This window comes from Aphelocoma coerulescens, chromosome 4, assembly GCF_041296385.1.
Source record: "Aphelocoma coerulescens isolate FSJ_1873_10779 chromosome 4, UR_Acoe_1.0, whole genome shotgun sequence".
NCBI classification, from domain to species: domain Eukaryota; kingdom Metazoa; phylum Chordata; class Aves; order Passeriformes; family Corvidae; genus Aphelocoma; species Aphelocoma coerulescens.
Window position 1 is genome coordinate 40,939,508 of NC_091017.1, and position 18,760 is coordinate 40,958,267.

Consider the following 18,760-nt stretch of genomic DNA (forward strand, 5'->3'; position numbering starts at 1 on the left):
AAAGGGATGGGTGAGCAGCAGCAACTATTCTTGCTGTAAGAGCTAGCAATTACATAGCTTGTAGAGGAATACCTTTGAGAAATTAGGTCCTGTTATTGCTCTGCCACTGAATACAGCATTGACATTGTTTATCTGTTGTTTTCACAACTCTGGAATGTTTCTAAACCTTTGGGAGTTTTGAACTCTGTGAAATAGATGTTACTGTATAGTGTATGGACATTAATATTTATAGTTTTGAGTTGTTTCCAGCAGAAAGTTGTAATTAAAATCTAACAAGACCCCAAGTGTGCATTTATGTATTTCAGGATAACTAGTCTGACAGTTTGTTTCTATGGAAGGGGGTGAACTTGTTGCTCCCCATCTATTCTCTCAGTTCTTGCCCTTCTGCTGGCTCTGTTTTTTTCTCCAACAGCACAGAAACTTGATTCCAGTTGCATATAATGGCAGATTTTTTTTGTTGTCAGTTTTGTCTGCTTAGTTGGATTAGCATGTTGGCTTGGTTTACTGTGCGGTCGGATCAAGGGTGACAGAGCTGATTGAAAGGTGAGTAGGAGTGTGTGACCAAGAATGGCAGGGAGAAATAGGGGCAGCAAGATCTACTCTTTGTGTGGCAGCAGTCAATTAGGTCAGCTCAGTCTTACTATGTAGTTATGACCGGAGAGGTGTGTCTCATTTCTTAAAATGGAATAAGGTAATACAGGCTCAGTTTGAGACAACGGTGTATTTTGTGATGTGCCTTCAGAAGATGGATATCGTGTGCTATGTAGTATATAGAAGGGGTCTTAAGCTTTATCATAAGATTATGGTCTCTTGTTAACTCTCAGAGCCACCCTCTTGAGGCCTGTTAATGTTTCAGTTCTGTACCTTATTCTCTTGCGAGGGTGTAGCTGTGAGGATTTGTTCTCTAGGTGATACTTGGTAATTGTTCAGATCATCACATGGTGGATTAGCACATAAAAATCTGTCGTGCATCATTTGACTACCCAGGATGGAGCATTTGCCTTAAATCTTGGTGTTTCTCTTCACATTATTTTTATGAGAAAAGAAGGAGTACTGCCTACAAGGAAAGAGTTGGGGAGGATTGTTAAACAGCTGTGTGCGAATCAGGAGTATCATGTATGTTGCAAAACCCCTTTCTTGTGTGAAATAAATTAGCTATAAACTTACCAGATATTTTTCTTTAAAAGCCCCACCTTTCATCAGCTGCATGTTGCCCAGGGTTACTTTCAAATTTGAAAGAAATCTCCTGAGTTGAAAAAAGACAAAGCAGTATGGGATTACTGCTGCAGGAGGTAAGGCAGCCTTTAAAAGTACTGTGCATGGCCTTAAGAATGCTGTGTGTAATCTACATAAATCAGCTTCTGTCATGTTTATCATAGTTCCAACATCAATCAAGATTGAATACTTCTTGTATGAGGCACATCTATAAAATATGGAGGAAGAGATATTCCTTGCCTTAGTGAGGGACAAAAGGCTAGGAGGAATCTGTGATATATAAAGCAGCTTCTGTGAGTATAGTAAAATGTTAGTTCTGTAATTTTTTTTCCTAGTGGTTCCATCAGGAGAAACTAGCTAGGCAAAGCAGGAGGTTGGATCAGTGTTGGGACCCAACAGCCACTGAGTATAACTTCATGTTCAGAGAGAAGTGCAGGAGAGCAGTATGGTAAGGACTGTTTATTTTCGTTCGGACATAGTACCTTCTCAAGCAATTTTTGATTCTATTTTTTACATTCCCATTAAAATTAAAAAAAAAAAGGAGAAGAAAAACTCCTTCATTTCTTCAGAAATAAAAACTTTTTTATGGTGTTGGAATCCACTTTCTTATTCTTGTTTCATTTGTGTGGCATTTTTGTTTTTGTTGTACTTCATTCTCATCAGGTGTCCCAAAGTACAGTGTTTTAATGCTAACCTTAATGCTTATTACAGTTTTTCTTTTAACTTTGTGCAATTTTTAAAATTTTTTTTAACAACTTCAGTTGAAGCAGTACTTCAGCAATACCAGAGCTGATTGCTGAGAAAGGATTGTGCTCAAGGCTTGGAATTACATGCATGGAAGGGTAACAAAAGTCAGCTGCCTCTCTAGAATGTAGTTCATTCAAGACTTACGGTGACTGAATCCCCCAGAAGAGTTTCCTTTTTCTGAAGAAGCATGTTTCCTTTTTTGTCTAGAAGCTTACTGTCTAGAAGCTTGCAGCAGCCCACAGCAGTTACATGTTGAGATTTCAGGACAGATAGCACAGCTTCACCAAGGCTCCTGCCTGACCAACCCCGTGACCTTCTATGACAAGTGAAAAAGGGAAGAGTTACAGATATCGTTTATCTGGACTTCTGTAAAGCCTTTGACATACTCCCCCACAACATCCTTCTTTCTAAACTGGACAGAGATGGATTCAATGAATAGGTTATTAGATGGGTAAGAAATTGTTTGGATGGTCACATCCAGAGGGTAGTGGTCAATGGCTCAGAGTCTTGATGGAGATAGGTGACAAGTGGTGTCCCTCAGGAGTTGGTATTGAGACTGGTGTTATTTAATATCTTCATTAGTGACACAGATGAAGGGATTGAGTGCACCTTTGGCAAATTTGTAGATGACACCAAGCTGAGTGGTGCAGGTGGCACTCCTGAAGGATAGGATACCATCCAGAGGGACCTGGACAAGCTCCAGAAGTGAGCCCGCGGGAATCTCATGAGGTTTAACAAGACCAAGCACAAGGGGATGTTGGTGGATGAGAAGCTGGACGTGACCCAGCCATGTGCACTTGCAGCCACGAAAGCCAAACGTGTCCTAGGCTGCATCCAAAGCAGTATGGCCAGCAGGGAGAGGGAGGGGATCTTTCTCCTCTGTTCCACTCTGCTGAGACCCCACCTGCAGTGCTGCATCCAGCCCTGGGTCCCCAGTGCAGGAAGGACATCGACCTGTTGGAGCAATTCCAGCAGAGGGACACCAACATGGTCAGAGAGCTGGAGCACGTCTCCTATGAGGAAAGGCTGAGAGGGCTGGGTTTGTTCAGCCTGGAAAAGAGGAGGCTTTGGGATGATCTAATTGCTGCCTTCCAGTACCTGAAAGGAGCCTACAAGAAAGATGGAGAAAGACTATTTACAAGAGCATGTAGTGACAGGACAAGGAGGAATGGCTTCAAACTGAGAGTAGTTTTAGATTAGGTACTGAAGGATACTGAAGGATTAGGTACTGAAGGATACTGAAGGTGGTGAGGCACTGGAACAGGTTGCCCAATAAAGCTGTAGATGCCCCATCCCTGGAAGTGTTCAGGGCCAGGTTGGCTAGGGCTTTGAGTAACCTGTCTAGTGAAAGGTGTCCCTGCCCAAGAACTAGATGATCTTTAGGGTCCCTTCCAACCTAAACTATTCAGTGATTTTGGCTTATTTTTGCAAAGTGTGGAAAGACTGTGTTTCCTTTATAAGGACTCTAATGTTGTACGAAGTCTCTGAGAGGATCAGTGTATTAATTTCCCTCTCTGTGGTAACACAGGTTAGTTTGGAATAGCAGTTCTGCATGCCACTTTTACCATTAGCTTCCCAGTCTCATAAAAACTTAAGCAAACTCATATGTAACAAAAAGGCTTTACTTTATAGCTCCAGAATGGCTTAGGTGTGTCTACATATGAGCATCAGAAGTGTTCTCTTACTGTAGCTAGAGGCTGTGCCTATACATCTTGTGTACTAAGTGCTTGTTGTGGTTTTTATGACCAAAATTGCTCTTTGGTGAAAAGCATGTAGCCTGAGACAGTGTCTTGAAACTTGAGGACTGGGGAAGAGGGAGAGGAAGGAGGGGGAAGCAATTTCTGAAGGTTTGCTAAGTGCTACAATTTATCTATGTAATGATGATCTCCTGCCTGATGGTTAGAATGTTGTGATGAAATATTTGTATTCTGGTAAGGGTTTTAACAAAACTTACTGCATTGAAAATACATTTAATGACACTTTGAAACTGGGAGTAAATGGTGAGAATTTGTGTGTTTATGCTGATGAGAATCATTATCTTCAGAGCTGGAAGGAGCATCTTGCTGTATGAAGTGCTAGCTAGGGAAGGAAGGGTAGAAAGGGGAGTGAAAGCTTAGAAAAGTGTTGAGTCTTAGTAAAAGTATATTTCTCTAAAATCTCCTTTAGAATAGTTACATACTTACATAGATCATAATACTAGCAGGAGAGTGTCATCTCAGACTTCTGTATCTTAGATACAGAGCACCAGATTTTGTAGAGTTGTCCTCTTCATGGTCCCCTGAAAGGATGCTTTTCTACCACACTCACTGCTGCCTCTTTTCTCACTTGGGACAAGAGTACAGCTATTCAGTTTCATCAGGCATTCACAGCAGCTCTGTATTCAACAAAACCTCCTCTTCAGCTTCATATCTCTTGTTCTGTGTCTCTTCGCCATCATACATAATCACTTATATTCCAGTGTTTGGTGTGCCAGCAACTGTTGGCAAAGTAGGAACCTGTTGTAGTTTTAGTGGGATTTTTACTGTGTCTAGACAGTGACCATCCTTTGTAGTCTACTCCAAGTTCTGCTGTGGGTTAGGTGCAATTAATGTGGTGCCATCTCTAATAATCCCCTGCAGGGAATTGCAATTCAGCACGTTGTGATATGCATAAAATTATCCATTACTGTTTGTGATACACTTAACAACTCTCAACTCTTCTTTGCCTTCTGTGGCATAGGATCGCATACACCTTGTAGTTTGATATTGCTTCATAAATAGCAGGGCATAAAACCAACTCCTCCAGAGCAAAGACAAGCTTTTGCCCTACCCTACTCACTTAGTTTCAGGAAACTGTGTGATCGCATTGTAACTTTGTAGGAGATTAATAATTAAGCTGTGGGTGAGATTAATTTATGTCTCCTGGCTTTGCAAAAGAAGTTGATTTCATGTAAAAACAATGTTTTAATAATGTATTCTATTGCTGTCTTAATTTTGAGAGCTGAACTAGTTATTACAGTGTGAATTTTGTTATTATCTCTTCTGCAAGATAACCTTGCCCTTTCAGCTAGCCAGACATGTATCTTCGACTTCTAGTTGGGGGAATCGGAAATGGAAAGAGAATTTAATCCCTTATCCTAGAACAAGGTTTTCACAATCACCTCTATCAGCAAATCTGATTTAAATTGTTGTTGTTTTTGTTGTTGTTAGCCTTTTATTAATGGAAGCATAGGTAATGCTTCTTTATGCCTTAAGGGAGACCAGCAGCTTTGGGAAGAGATTTAGAGGGCTTATGGGAAATATATGAGGGGGAATTTAGTATGGCATAGACTGGGGAAAAAAGTATTAAGCTAAAGATGGCAGCCAGGCCCACGTAAGAAAATGGTATTGGTGTTATAGGGGAGCTGTCTGCTACATTTGCATTGTCTTCCATACTTTTCTTTTAATCTTTATAGAATTTGTAGTAATAGTTGTTAGTGTATCTTGAAAATTATAGATTGCATTTTATCTTAATATGAATTTTCTATTATTTTCTCGTTTTATCTTTCACCACTAAGAAAGTATCTGAATAAACAATGTGTTACATAGCAGGCATCAACACGACGTCTTAAGCAATAGATGACTGAGGCACAACTTTGGTCCGAGTGTAATGCCAGGTGCCACACTGCTTCTTCTAGATCTTAGAACTCACATTTTTAAAGGGAAAAGGCACATTTTACTTATGTGTAAAGCTAATTATGAATTGTTGTGAGGGCTTGGGCTGGTGAACTCAGCATTTGTAGCATTTGGAAGTTTACAGGTAGGTCCTTTGACAAGCTTTTTGTTTGTTTTGGTCTTTTGGTTAGTTGTAAATTTCTGCTGACAATACCAAGAAGCTCAATTAAAGAAGCCTGGAATTAAAACCAAACAAGAAAAAAGCCCAGCTTAAAAAAAACTCCACCTGTCTAAACATCCCAGTGTCAATCTAGTGAAATGAGTTCTGGTGTCTGTCTGAACTGATAGAAATCTTGGTCAACTTGGGCCTACATCTTTCTGAATAGAGATTACTGTGGTGTGCCATATACTGTTGGGCAAATTATTTTGTTCTTAGTCAAACAAGTGAGAACTAAGAAAAAAAGCCAATATATTACAGAATTTATGACATTTGAAAGCTTAAAAAAATTAAAACTTTATCACTTTTGAAGATGGAAAAGGAGAGAGAATGGAAATGGGGAGAGAATGATGGAAAAATTCTCAGTACCCCTCTTGCTCTTCTTACTCTGATCAGTGAATAAATATTTGTGGGGCTGTTGCTCTGCAAGCTGTTTGTGAAGAAACTAGCTAGTGATGACAAATTAGCAGAAGATGTTTTCTTTATACAATATTTCCAATTTTTCATGACCAAGGACTTTTCTGTGACTTACCTGAAAAAATAAGTAAAACCAAAATATGGGTATCTGTTTAGCTTTTTGTTGCTTTTGTAGCTGGTTTAGATGTGTAGGAGAGATTCATAGTCAATGGAATGTATATTTAGAATTAACTGGTAGCATAAGAAGGTACTGTGAACTTTCTAGCTAATCATCCTTGTTTTGTTTTTGTACAAACAGATTTTCCTCTGGTAGTTCATAAACTGAAATAAACTTTTAACTTAAATGTGTGTCAGAGCTGCTCTTTTTTTCCACGTGCTTCTATTGAAGTTTTTCTGGAGTGTGTACACAAAACAGAACAATAATTTGACTAGTACATTCCTATTTAGCCAATGGAAATACAACGTCACTAATACGCAAATTTCTCTTATAATGACAGTAAAAAGGGGTAGCATGTAACATTGAGAGACCTAATGACAATACAATATGCATACTAGGGAAAGTGTCTTAATTTGTTGTTCAGAAATTTTTGTGTTATGAGCATAGTTTGAATACTTCATTTATCGCAGAATTAATTCTTTCCTGTGTTTGTCTGCTGTAGGAACTCATTATACAATGACAAATGGAGGAAATATCAACAGTTCAACACATTTACTGGACCTTCTGGATGAGCCGATTCCTGGAGTAGGAACATATGATGACTTCCATACCATTGACTGGGTTCGAGAGAAGTGCAAAGACAGAGAAAGGCATAGACGGGTACTTGAGATAAATAACAGTACTTTTTTGCTTGGATGTTGGAGTTAAGGTCTGGTTTCGTAACACATACAAATAGATGCATGTCCTGTAAATTCGTACATAGTTGCATCAGCTAGAACTACTTGAATACTGTTTAAAAAGCAGTGCTTAGTTGATACCTGCAGTCTTGCAGCATTATTATAACTTGGAAAGGAAGCAGTATTTTAATAGATTGGGAATAAGTCCCTGTCACCCAAATACTTTTTACAATACTGCATTTTTTGCATGCTAGTATATTTAAGGCTAAATTCCAGTGTAGATATATTTGTAATGGTACAATAGGGGTTTTGGTAGTATTTGTACAGAAAAGTGAAGTGATGTATATTGCTTTTATACTGACACAAGTGTGTCTGTGCCACTGCAGCTAAGTGCACAAAGTAAATAAGGATAAAATAGGAAGAGCAACTTTTTCAGTACAATAACTTCAGATGTCATTACTAATAGTTGTCTAGAAGTATTATAGGGTAGTTATCCAATTTTTTGTTTTATTTTACTTCTATGTGTTTTTTCGTCTAAAGGTAAAGATGTTTATATTTGAATCATATGAAATAGCTTATTATTAATATGCTAACAGTTTAATTGAGGTTCAGAAAATATTTAATCCATAGGAGGGAAATAATGTTACAATTCATGTTTTAGGTGTGTGTCATAGAAAGTATTTATTTATCCTAATAATGCATGTCCTGGATTTTAGTTCTTTAAATTAAGCAAATATAAGTTTCTCTGTCAGTTGTTTGATGTCTGAATAATTAAGCTGGTTTATCTATGTAACTATGTGTATCTATGTATGCACTAAATACAAGCAGAACACTTGTGGTTTCAAGAGAGGGTTTATTTGCCTGCAGCTTGCATCATGCAATTTGTATGTCATCCATATTACAGAAATACATACAACTCTCAATGACTTCTCTTTGCAGATTAACAGCAAGAAGAAAGAATCAGCATGGGAGATGATAAAAAGTTTGTATGATGCATGGTCAGGATGGTTGGTAGTCACACTAACTGGTTTGGCATCAGGTAAATGAAAGCACAAAGGATTCTTGTCTTGTATTTGTCAGCAAGTATAGTTACTGTGTTTTTCCTTTGTTCCCCACCAACCAGCTAAGAGCTGGTTCAGTCTACTACGATAATTCCATAAGGGAAGAAAAAAGTTGGCTATCTTGATTTACAGCCTTCAACATTTTGAGGTGAGGGTTTACTGATCAAATGAGAACCAAAATCCTCACTGAATTTAGAGAGTTCCTCAAACATTTTTGAACTTCCACCTACTAAACTATCAATGTTCTTTAATCCTGTGATTGAGATTTTTGTTTTCCCTTTCTGAAGAATTTTGGTTTTTACCTGTAGGATTTCTTGTGAAAGTGTTGGTTGTAAAAGTATCTCTGGTGTATGTGTAGTTTTGGTAAGCACACTTTCTTTTAAAACATGTGCTTATGCATGAGTGAAGTCTAGCTATATGTTTATGTCATACCTTGACAGAGGTTTTTCCACAGAAAACATTGACTTTAACAGGTAGACTTTGTTGACCTATACTTCAATTCTCTCTTTCCTTCTTAATGTATTTTAGAATGAATTTTACAGCTGTGGTGGGTGTCAAACCATGACAACAACTAAAACCATCCAGTAGTTTGTGGCCCCACTGTAAGGCAGTGCTGCTGCTTTTTCCGTCAGTATAGTTCGAAGTGACCAAAATCTGTGGGAAGGAAAGGTCACAAACTTTGTGTCAAGTTTTTAAAAAAAAAGTATTTCAAACAGACATTTTAGATGAAATGTTAGGAGAATTAGTTGTAGAGTAAGGCTATGCCTATTAAAAAGCATGGGTAACAGTATAACTACTGCTTAAGTATATACATAATCACTTTCACAAATCACATATAAATTAATATATATGCAAAGTTTGTAGCATGTTTATATACTTCTGGATGCACAAACCAGGAGTGTATGATTACTTGAAATTGTTTCTGATAATTTCAGTGGGAACATGCAGTGTAGTGTTTTCAACCCCCTAAGCTGCTGTTTATTAAAATTCCTTTATTGTGTTTCTGAGCAACAAAGTGAGCAAATTCTGGTCTTGAACCTTGGTAGGTTTTTCAGTTTCAGATGCCTTCTGTTGTATGTCTAGTGGATCTTAAATGGTACGACCTTGATTTCAGTCACAAGGAGATCTTACATATTTTAATAATTCAGTTGAAATTTTGTTCTGCTGAAACACTGCTTTTGACTTGCCGACTCATAGACTAAAATCTTTTTCCACCTTTTAGGTGAATCTCATCTCTCTCTAGCAGGCTTGGTGCCATGTAAACTACTCTATCACAAAAAAGTAACAGTTCTCTTTCTACTCTTAATTCCTTGGTTTCAGTGGACTGTTGGAGAACTGTGGGATGGGGAATAAAAAAAGCAAGAAAAAAATCTCATTTAACTTGGGAAGTATACAAAGTACTCAATTCTTCAGCAAATACTAGTCTTACCATAATGAAAACAGGATATAATCCTCAAAGTCAGTAGTATATTAAATGTCTATTTAGCTAAGTTTTCTATAATCACAATTTACATCAGTTAATACAAGCACATCCCTTCATTTTAGCTGTGTGTGTTACTTCTGTTAACCAGAACATTAATACAGAACTGTTTCTACAACAGGGGCATTGGCAGGATTAATTGACATAGCTGCTGACTGGATGACTGACTTAAAGGAAGGCATTTGCCTTAGTGCTTTGTGGTTTAACCATGAACAGTGTTGTTGGGGTTCAAATGAGACCACATTTGAAGAGAGAGATAAATGTCCACAGTGGAAAACATGGGCAGAACTAATAATTGGGCAAGCAGAAGTGAGTATTCTTTGATGGTCTTGTTCAACAGCTTGGCTGAATAGGGAAAGAAAATAATGGTCTTAAGGTTAGGATTCTAAACATTAATTTGGGTTGTACTGTTTGTGCTGTTTTTCAGCATTTGAATTGATTAATACATTATCGTGTAATAAATGTGTATTTCATGAACTGCAAGGGGCCTTGGAGTATTGCAAATGTAAGGAAGTCATGAGAATATAGAACTCTTAATAATGGGAGAATTTCTATTCTTGATCATAGCTGTATGTAAATTAAGTACATTTATGGTGTTCTCTGATAACTAAGAATACATTTTTTTTAAAATAAGGAAGATATATTCAGTATTCACTAGATTTTAGCAGCTAATAGCTATTAAAAATATACCTGTGCTATGGTTATTTTTTATTTTCAAGATGCAGTGTTAGAACACTTTCTACCTTTTATAACCCAGTCTGTGCTAATGTGCAGGTGTCATGACTATGCTTTTCCAACAAAACTCTCGGCAATAATTATTGTGCCTCAAAATGTGTGTATAAATGTACTTGGAGCAAGAGTACTTCTGGATTATTTTAAGTAGTGATTTTGCTCCTATGTCTAGTCTATATTCTGACTTTTTGTTTTTTCTTTTAGGGCCCAGGTTCATACATAATGAACTACATAATGTACATTTTCTGGGCATTGAGCTTTGCCTTCTTAGCAGTTTCTCTGGTGAAGGTATTTGCTCCCTATGCCTGTGGCTCAGGGATACCTGAGGTGAGGTCTAACTAATATATATATATATATATATATATATGTTATAGGTGTTTCGTGTTAATGTGTAAATTAGTGCTGCCTTACTGGGTCAGGGGGAAGGCAAGAAGGAGTGCCCTGTGCCTTTCAAGAAGTATATTAATACAAGCATTCAAATTGAAAACAGGTAATTATGCTAATTGTTTCTGAGAAAATGCCCCAAATTCAAAAGAATCTCCCGGGTTAGTCAATTTTGCTTCTGTCAGGACCACTTTTTAAGGAAGCATTTGGATTAGTATACTTCTGAAGAATGATTTCAAAACCTCCCCTAATCCACACCCTCCTTAGGGTGATAAGAGAGCAGTGATTCATTGACACAATATGGGTCCTTTGATAGAGCAATCAATCTCTTGTTGCAATGGCTTTAGTTGCCTTAGTAGCACAAACCAATGGACAGTCACAATGTAAAATGTGTAATATCCTCAAAAACTCACTGTTTAAAATTGCTGTCTGCTACTATCCACAGAATGGGAGAGAAAAATCCAAAGTCAAATAAATTCTGGTCAGTCTCACTTCTTCAGTTTTTCTGTAAATATTTTTTTAATCTGCCTCTGTTTAAGCCTGGAGTAGTTCTGGGCCATTATTCCAGAAGAAATTTCATCTTAAATTGGTTTCCAAATTTAGCTACCTTTGCTTTCTAGACACAGCTGTCCAGTGTTTTGTGTACATCCTATTTATGGACATGCTGTCCTATGATAACTGTATATTGTTTCCTGTATATGGCCATATTTTCCAGGCTAATAATATAGCATTGTTAAGCACAGTAATACCTTTGGCAAGTGGCACATTTTTTTGGTGGAGATACGCTGACCTTTTCCATCTTTATGTGAAGAAATCTACTGTTGATTTTTGTGTAGTGATGGTAAAACATGAAAACAGGTGTTATTGGTGCAAATGGGATGTTGCTACAATAGATGATCTTGAGTATGGTTTTTGCAGATTTATTTTTCCTTCAGAAGTTTTCTGCCTTTCACTTGATAATTGACATCATAAACTAATGAATCCAGTCTTAGAAGCTGCTGAAGATTAATTTTCTACTAAATGTAATTGATAATGTAATTGTATGTTACTGTCCAGTGTTTCAGTATAAATTGCAAGTGGAAAGCTTCTGGCAAACAGACTCAGTGTAGCAATATGAGTAATACATGTTTTAAAGTGCGATGAAGTTAGTAATTTGAAAAGGCTAGCTTTGAAGTTCTGCAGCAAAAATTAAAGAATGATTTATTTTCTGAAAATTAAAAAATGCAGTAACAGATACAGCTTTTTATTTCTTCCAGATAAAAACCATTTTGAGTGGCTTCATCATCAGAGGCTACTTGGGGAAGTGGACTTTGATGATAAAAACAATTACTTTAGTCTTGGCTGTTGCATCAGGTTTGAGTTTAGGAAAAGAAGGTCCTTTGGTACATGTTGCCTGCTGCTGTGGGAATATTTTTTCCTACCTCTTTCCAAAATACAGTACAAATGAAGCTAAAAAAAGAGAGGTAAGTTCTTGAAAAAGCATTTGCATAATGTATTGAATATCAGTGCATTTACATTGATTTGTTTAAAAGATGGTATTTGTTCTCTTGGACAATTTTTAGTGCTTATCAATAGTTGTTTATTATGTTAAAAACAATGTATTATCCCAAGCATTCTCACAGGTAAGTAATTCCCATGGCAGAGTCGGTTTGTATTTCTTCCACTTCGGAGACCATTTGATTTTATTTAAATTCTTTCTGTGCTTGTGTCTACATTTTGGTAATTGATGAGTGTCTTCAGTTATGAGGACAGCAGAGTGCTCTGAACCCGTGAACAAAGTGTTCCTGGTGACAACAGTGTTTTCTGCCCTGTTTCAGTTCAATGTTGTTAATGAGAGTCTGGTGGGTTAGACTTGGTACTGGCCAAGCAGTTCTCTTGCCCCTCTGTGTTAGCAGGACAGCAGGAGAGAGTAAGATGAAAAGCTTAGAGGTCAAGATAAGGACTGGGGAGATTCCTCACCAGTTACCATTACAGGCCAAACAGACTAGACTTGAGGAAAGTTACTTGGCTGCCGATAGTAGAGCAGGGAGAAATAAAAATGAAACTGACTATATCTTGCCCCCACTGTCCCTTCTTGAAAGGCTCAGCTTTGCTCCTAACTCTTTTATCCCAAAGTGGCACAAGGGGATACTTTGTCTCTGCTGCTCCTTCCTCTTGATACTCTTTTTCTGCTCCAGTGTGGGGCCCCAGCCATGGGAGACAGTCCTTTCCACAGGGTACAGCCACTCAGGACTGTCCCAGCCTAGATCACCCACAGGCTGCAGTGCTTGCAAGAAACCTGCTCCTGCTTGGGCTCCTTTTCACAGGCCATGGCTCTTGCCAGGAGCTTGCTCTGCCATGGGCTGCAGGGTGAAGGTCTGCTCTGCCATGGTCCTCCATGGGCTGCAGGGAAACAACCTGTGTCACCATGGGCTCGGCCATGGGCTGCAGTGCGATCTCTGCTCCAGCCTCCTTCCCTCCAAACTAGTTCTCAACACTCTTTTCATCCCTGTCACCAGTTTTGTTTCCCTTGTCTGGATGCAACCAAGGAGTTTGTTCTTTGATTCTTGACATGTGGGGCCCAGAACTGCACAGAGCACTGAGTCTGAGGACCCCAAGGCCAATGCAGCGGGACAGTCACCTCTGTTGGTTGTCTGGTCGTGCTGTGCCTGATGCACCCCAGGATGGGGTTTTGCCCTCTGGGTTCCAGGGCACACCCTGCTGACTCACACTGAGCTGCTGCCGACCAGCACCCCCACATCCCTCTTGGCAGAGCTGCTCTCCAGCCACTCCTCTCCCAGCTTAGACTTGAGCCTGGTGGTACTTCATCCTAGTTGTGCAGCATTTTGACTCATTAGATTTTATCCCAATAATCATTGCCCAGGGCCTCAACCTATCTAGATTCTTCCTCAAGGCCTCCTGTCCCTCAAGAGAGTCAACAGAGCGTCCCAATTTGGTATCATCAGCAAATTTGCTCATGGTGCATTCTATTCCTACATCAGGTCATTGATAAATATATTGAACAAACTGACAGCTGGTGAGCAGTCACCTGCCAGATGTAGCCCTATTCACTACAGCTCTTTGAGTCCTAACATTCAGTTGGTTCTTCACTCTGCACACCGTGAACCTGCTCATCCCACAGTTAGTCATCTTGTCCAGAGGAACAGTATCAAAAACCCCACAAAAATCCAGGAAAACTACATCCAGCACCTTCACTTTATCCACTGGACAGGTGGCCTTATCACAGACACCAAATTAGTTAAACAAGCCTTTCCTCTGTGAACCCATGTTGACTGTGCCTGATGATTGCTTTATTATTTAAAACCCTTTCAGTGGCACCCAGTATAATCTTCTTCGTAATTTTCCAGGAGCTCAGGTTAGGCTGATGGGTCTCTAGTTCTCTGGGTTTTCTCTCACACCCTTGATACAGATTGGGCTTAAACTGACTACTTCCAGTTAGCAGGATCCTCCCCAGACTCCCAAGACCTTTGGTAAATGATTGAGAGGAGTCTTGCCATAGGATCCACTAGCTCCTTCAGTACTCTGGGAAGAATCCCATCAGGCTCCATGGCCTTACAGAGCTGGTCCCTTAAAATCTCAGTGCCCACAGATGGCAAGTCACTGTTCCCACATTTGTGGTCCTCTGACTCAGGGGACCAGTCAGCCCAAAGTCTATCAGTATTGTTAAAAAGACTGAGGCAAAACCCACATTGAATGCCTGTGTTTTTCCTCATCCCTGTTAGTCAGATGACAGTCTTCAACAAGTATCAGTTCAATGTTTTCCTTAGAACTTCTCTTGCTATTAATGTAATTTAAAAAGTCATTCTTTTCATCTTACACAACACTGGCCAGTTTCAGCTCTGAACTTTGAGCAGTACTCTTGGCTTCATCACACCTAGTACTTGATTGCTAGCTGGTGTGGCCACTCTCCACATGCTTTTCTGTTACTAAGTGTGCGTATCCTTAACAGAAACATAGAAGAAACTGATAGCTGTATTGAGATTCTTTTGTTCATGTTTAAAACATATAACAGACTGCAAAAAAAACCCTCACCTTTGTTGTTTTCTAGGTGTTGTCAGCTGCCTCAGCAGCAGGAGTTTCTGTAGCCTTTGGTGCCCCAATTGGTGGAGTCCTTTTCAGTCTGGAGGAGGTATGTCAAGAGATAGCACTGAAGGATAAATATTTTTTAAAATCTCTCTTAGTTTAAATAATCTCAGACTCCTAAGAAGGAAATTGTTTTTGGACCCATATTTCAAAGCCAAGAGTCCTGTTACCAGGAAACTCCTAAAGTTATTTTTTTCTTTTTTTTTTTTTTGAAGGAATATCAGCTTTACTTTATTCTGGAGAAGGGCTGAGTCTGTTAATAATTAGAGTTTACATACAGATAGAGACACAGAAGCTTTTCAGTCCTGGAGTTTATTCTAAAATAAAGAGAAATAGGGCCCTTATTTTTCATTTTTGAAAAAGGCTTTAGAAACTTATTGGACAGTTTTGTGAAGCATGTTTTTAAACATTACTTAAAGTTTCAGACACTAAACACAATTGAATATGATAATTATTAAAAGGGTAAATATAACCATAAGACTTACCTCCAAGGCAACCAAATTCTCTTCTCCAAGAAATGGTTTATGTTGAATTAGTTTTAATATTCATTTTCAAGATATATAAAAATGTTTTTTCTATCATTGGCATTTTTAAAGACAACTAAAACCCTAAAAATCTCTGAATTGAAAAGGAGGGAAAATATTCTTTCATGTATAATTCTGTTATATTCTTAGGGAATTTTGAGGAATTCCTCTGTTGCCAAAAAAAGATGCAGAAGAAAACTGTCTTGAAATTCTAATCAGGCTATGTGGGGCTTAAGAGTGAAATTCCATGTTCTGTTTGGAGGCCTTTTAATTCTTTTTGTTTGTTCTAATCATACTTCGTAAAAATAACAGATCTGTGAGAACCCTTTCAATGTAGGTTGAAAGGAGATGAAAATATTAGGAGGAAATCTGCGAGTGCAGCTAGTACATGCTCTGGTTCTCATGAAGGCTAATAAGAGACACAGAGCAGCTTTAAGCATAAATTGCAATGCATCATTTCCTGATAGTCTTAAAACAGCAGTGGTTTCAACACTGCTGTAGTGTTGACTTTAAATCTGAGTTGTAGAGCTTTCTAAAAATGTAGGATCTGCTGGAGTGCCAGTGCTCCAAGTGATAGGAATAATTTTTTTAGCTTGTATATGTGAGCAGCAGTATTCTAACACATGCATAAACCAGGTTTTTAATTAAGTCACTAATAATTCTCATGTGTTGTCCTTTGCAGGTCAGTTACTATTTCCCACTGAAAACTTTATGGAGATCATTTTTTGCTGCTTTAGTAGCTGCATTTGTTTTAAGATCCATCAATCCTTTTGGTAATAGCCGCCTAGTTCTTTTTTATGTGGAATATCACACTCCTTGGTACCTTTTTGAACTGCTTCCTTTTATTCTTCTGGGAGTATTTGGTGGGCTCTGGGGAGCGTTTTTCATCCGAGCAAATATTGCATGGTGTCGTCGACGCAAATCTACAAAATTTGGGAAGTATCCCGTCCTGGAGGTCATTATTGTTGCAGCAATAACAGCTGTCATTGCGTTTCCTAATCCATATACAAGGCTAAACACCAGTGAGCTTATTAAGGAGCTCTTCACAGACTGTGGGCCACTAGAATCCTCCTCACTCTGTGACTACAGAAATGATATGAATGCAAGCAAAATAGTAGATGATATTCCTGACCGTCCAGCAGGCACTGGAGTCTATTCAGCTATATGGCAGTTGTGTTTAGCACTCATATTTAAAATAATCATGACAGTCTTCACCTTTGGTATCAAGGTAAGTGTGAATGCAGTAGCTGTGTCATCTGCTGTGATTATTTAATTATAGCCTTTCTCATTTTCCATCTCTCAAAGCCACCAGCTTGGTTATTTTTTTCTTGTTATTTCTTTTAAAAAAAAGGCCTTTTTACTTTGGTTAATAAGCAGGTCTTGTAGCAAACAGTATTAATTTTAATTAAATTCAGAATAATCCTTTGTTAAGCTGAATAGAAACGTGCTACATGCAATAGAGAGCAGTAACTGTGTAGATGACTGGCTGTTTGTATGGGCCTGATTCAGCAAGAAGGAATGATTCTAAAGTTTTCAAGAGCAACGTTCAAGCATAACCACTCAGGTTCCCTAGTCCTGTTACTTTGAAGAAGAACAGACTGTACCCCTTACACTACTCATTGGTGGTAGTTCTTGTATCTACTCTTCTCATTGTTCACATAAATGTAATTACTACAGATGTTAATGTATGACATTGATGATTTTTTTGCTGTATTTTCCAGTATTGCATGTCATGATGAGAAAGTGGCCTTTGTTCATGTGACTGTACTGGGAATGTCTGCTCCATTACAAACAGCATAATTTTTGTTTTTCCCAGTTGTTCCATAGATCTGTTTTGGAGGTGGCTTCAGCTTCTCCCCAGTCTGTGGCTGTTTTGTGAATGATGATGTATAACTGCCATGCCTTCATAATTTTCTGTCTTGTCAGGCTGCCTTCATAGCTTTTTGCAACTATATCATTATCAAACATGTTAATGCAAACTTATTGTAGAATGCTCGCTAGGCAAGACTTGTGTTTATATTTGCCTTAACTTTTCAGTTTAAGTTGCTGTTCTATGTAACAGCAAGCATAAAAAACCACTTCCTTTCCGTGAGGGTGTTTGATCATTGGAATATGCTGTGCAGAGAACATCCTTGGAAATACTCATATCTTGACTGGTTGCAAGCCTGGACAGCCTGCTGTAGGTGACCCTGCTTGAGCAGGGGTAGACAATCTCGAGCAGTCACCTTCAACCTCGACTATTCTGTAACTGATGGAACTATAACACCATGTTGTGTTCCTCATGTTTCGGTATTTTAGAAGATGTCACAGGTTGTTATTTGAAGTTATGTTCTATATATTGGTTGGTGGGTAAGAGGAATCCATAGAGTGTATTTTATATGCTAGTCTTCCTTAGGTCCATAACTCCGACAGTGTTCTGTGATGTGACTGCTTCAATCTCTTGTTCAGTTTTGTATTCACTTACTGTGTTTCATTTATATCTAGGACATTATTTTACCATTCATGTGTTCATGTGCATCTGTCTCTTTTGCATGGGATTGTCACCACAAGGTCACACTGCATATTAGAATTAACTAGTTTACAGAATGGGAGAGCTTATACTTCATTTGGTTTTGATTCGTTTTCTCAGAACTTCAGCATGGTGGAAATGTTTTTTGTGAAGTTGTGAGAATATATTTATTACTTTGCCAGTAGGCAAGGAGTCATGTTGCTGTCATTGATGGAATTGTGCTACATGAATTTCTTGGAAGCTTTAAAGCATATGGTTGATTAGAATGTCAGCCAGGATCTGGAGAAGAGGATGTTACTTTAATGATATTTATTTGCACTATAAGCTTTATCTCTATAAAAGAAGCAAATTCAAAATAGAAAAAAAAAAAAATTACATTGTCATTTAAATAATTATAAAGGATCCTGTGGGCTCTCCATGTCTGTTCCTGGAGCTGTAGCCATCTGCAAACACACGTCTTCCCCACAGGAACTGTTTTCCTGTGAGGTGAGCAAAGCTGCCCAGCTGCTGCCTGTGAGGCAAAGTGATTCCTGCTGCTCTTACTGCTGTGGACATGTATTACCAGGAGGCTGATCTGGCAGGGGTTTGGCGTTTGTTGGTTTGTTTTTTTCTTTCAGGCTTTAGTACCTATACTGTACTGCCTGTTATCAGTACACTTGTTACTGTGTCTAAATGCTGATCACCAGGTGGGAAGGAGTTACAGTTTTGCCTCAGAACTTGACTGGTATGCAGCTGCACTACCAAAGAAGTGGGAAGTTGTACCTAAATCCTAATCCTTGCTTGTTTCAAAGATGACACATGTGACATAGAACAAATCTTTTCCTCTGCAGTGTAATTTGAGCTTGCTGAAAAGCAAGCCCCGGAGAAGAAAGCTGAGAAGAGGAAAAACTTAGCTGTTTTCCCTTGCTACTTCTCTGGGAAGATT

At 38.5% G+C, this 18,760-nt stretch overlaps 1 protein-coding gene across 4 annotated transcripts in view; it reads left to right on the forward strand.

Annotated features, from left to right (window-relative positions):
* CLCN3 (chloride voltage-gated channel 3) overlaps positions 1-18,760 on the forward strand; it is a 65,970-nt gene that overhangs the window by 34,295 nt on the left and 12,915 nt on the right. For all 4 annotated transcript variants that reach the window (XM_069013712.1, XM_069013714.1, XM_069013713.1 and 1 more), the window contains 7 exons: positions 6,888-7,045; positions 8,002-8,101; positions 9,725-9,912; positions 10,540-10,662; positions 11,976-12,182; positions 14,768-14,848; positions 16,009-16,554. In XM_069013712.1, the coding sequence (XP_068869813.1) occupies positions 6,888-7,045; positions 8,002-8,101; positions 9,725-9,912; positions 10,540-10,662; positions 11,976-12,182; positions 14,768-14,848; positions 16,009-16,554 (1,403 nt within the window). The remainder of the gene's footprint in view (positions 1-6,887; positions 7,046-8,001; positions 8,102-9,724; positions 9,913-10,539; positions 10,663-11,975; positions 12,183-14,767; positions 14,849-16,008; positions 16,555-18,760) is intronic.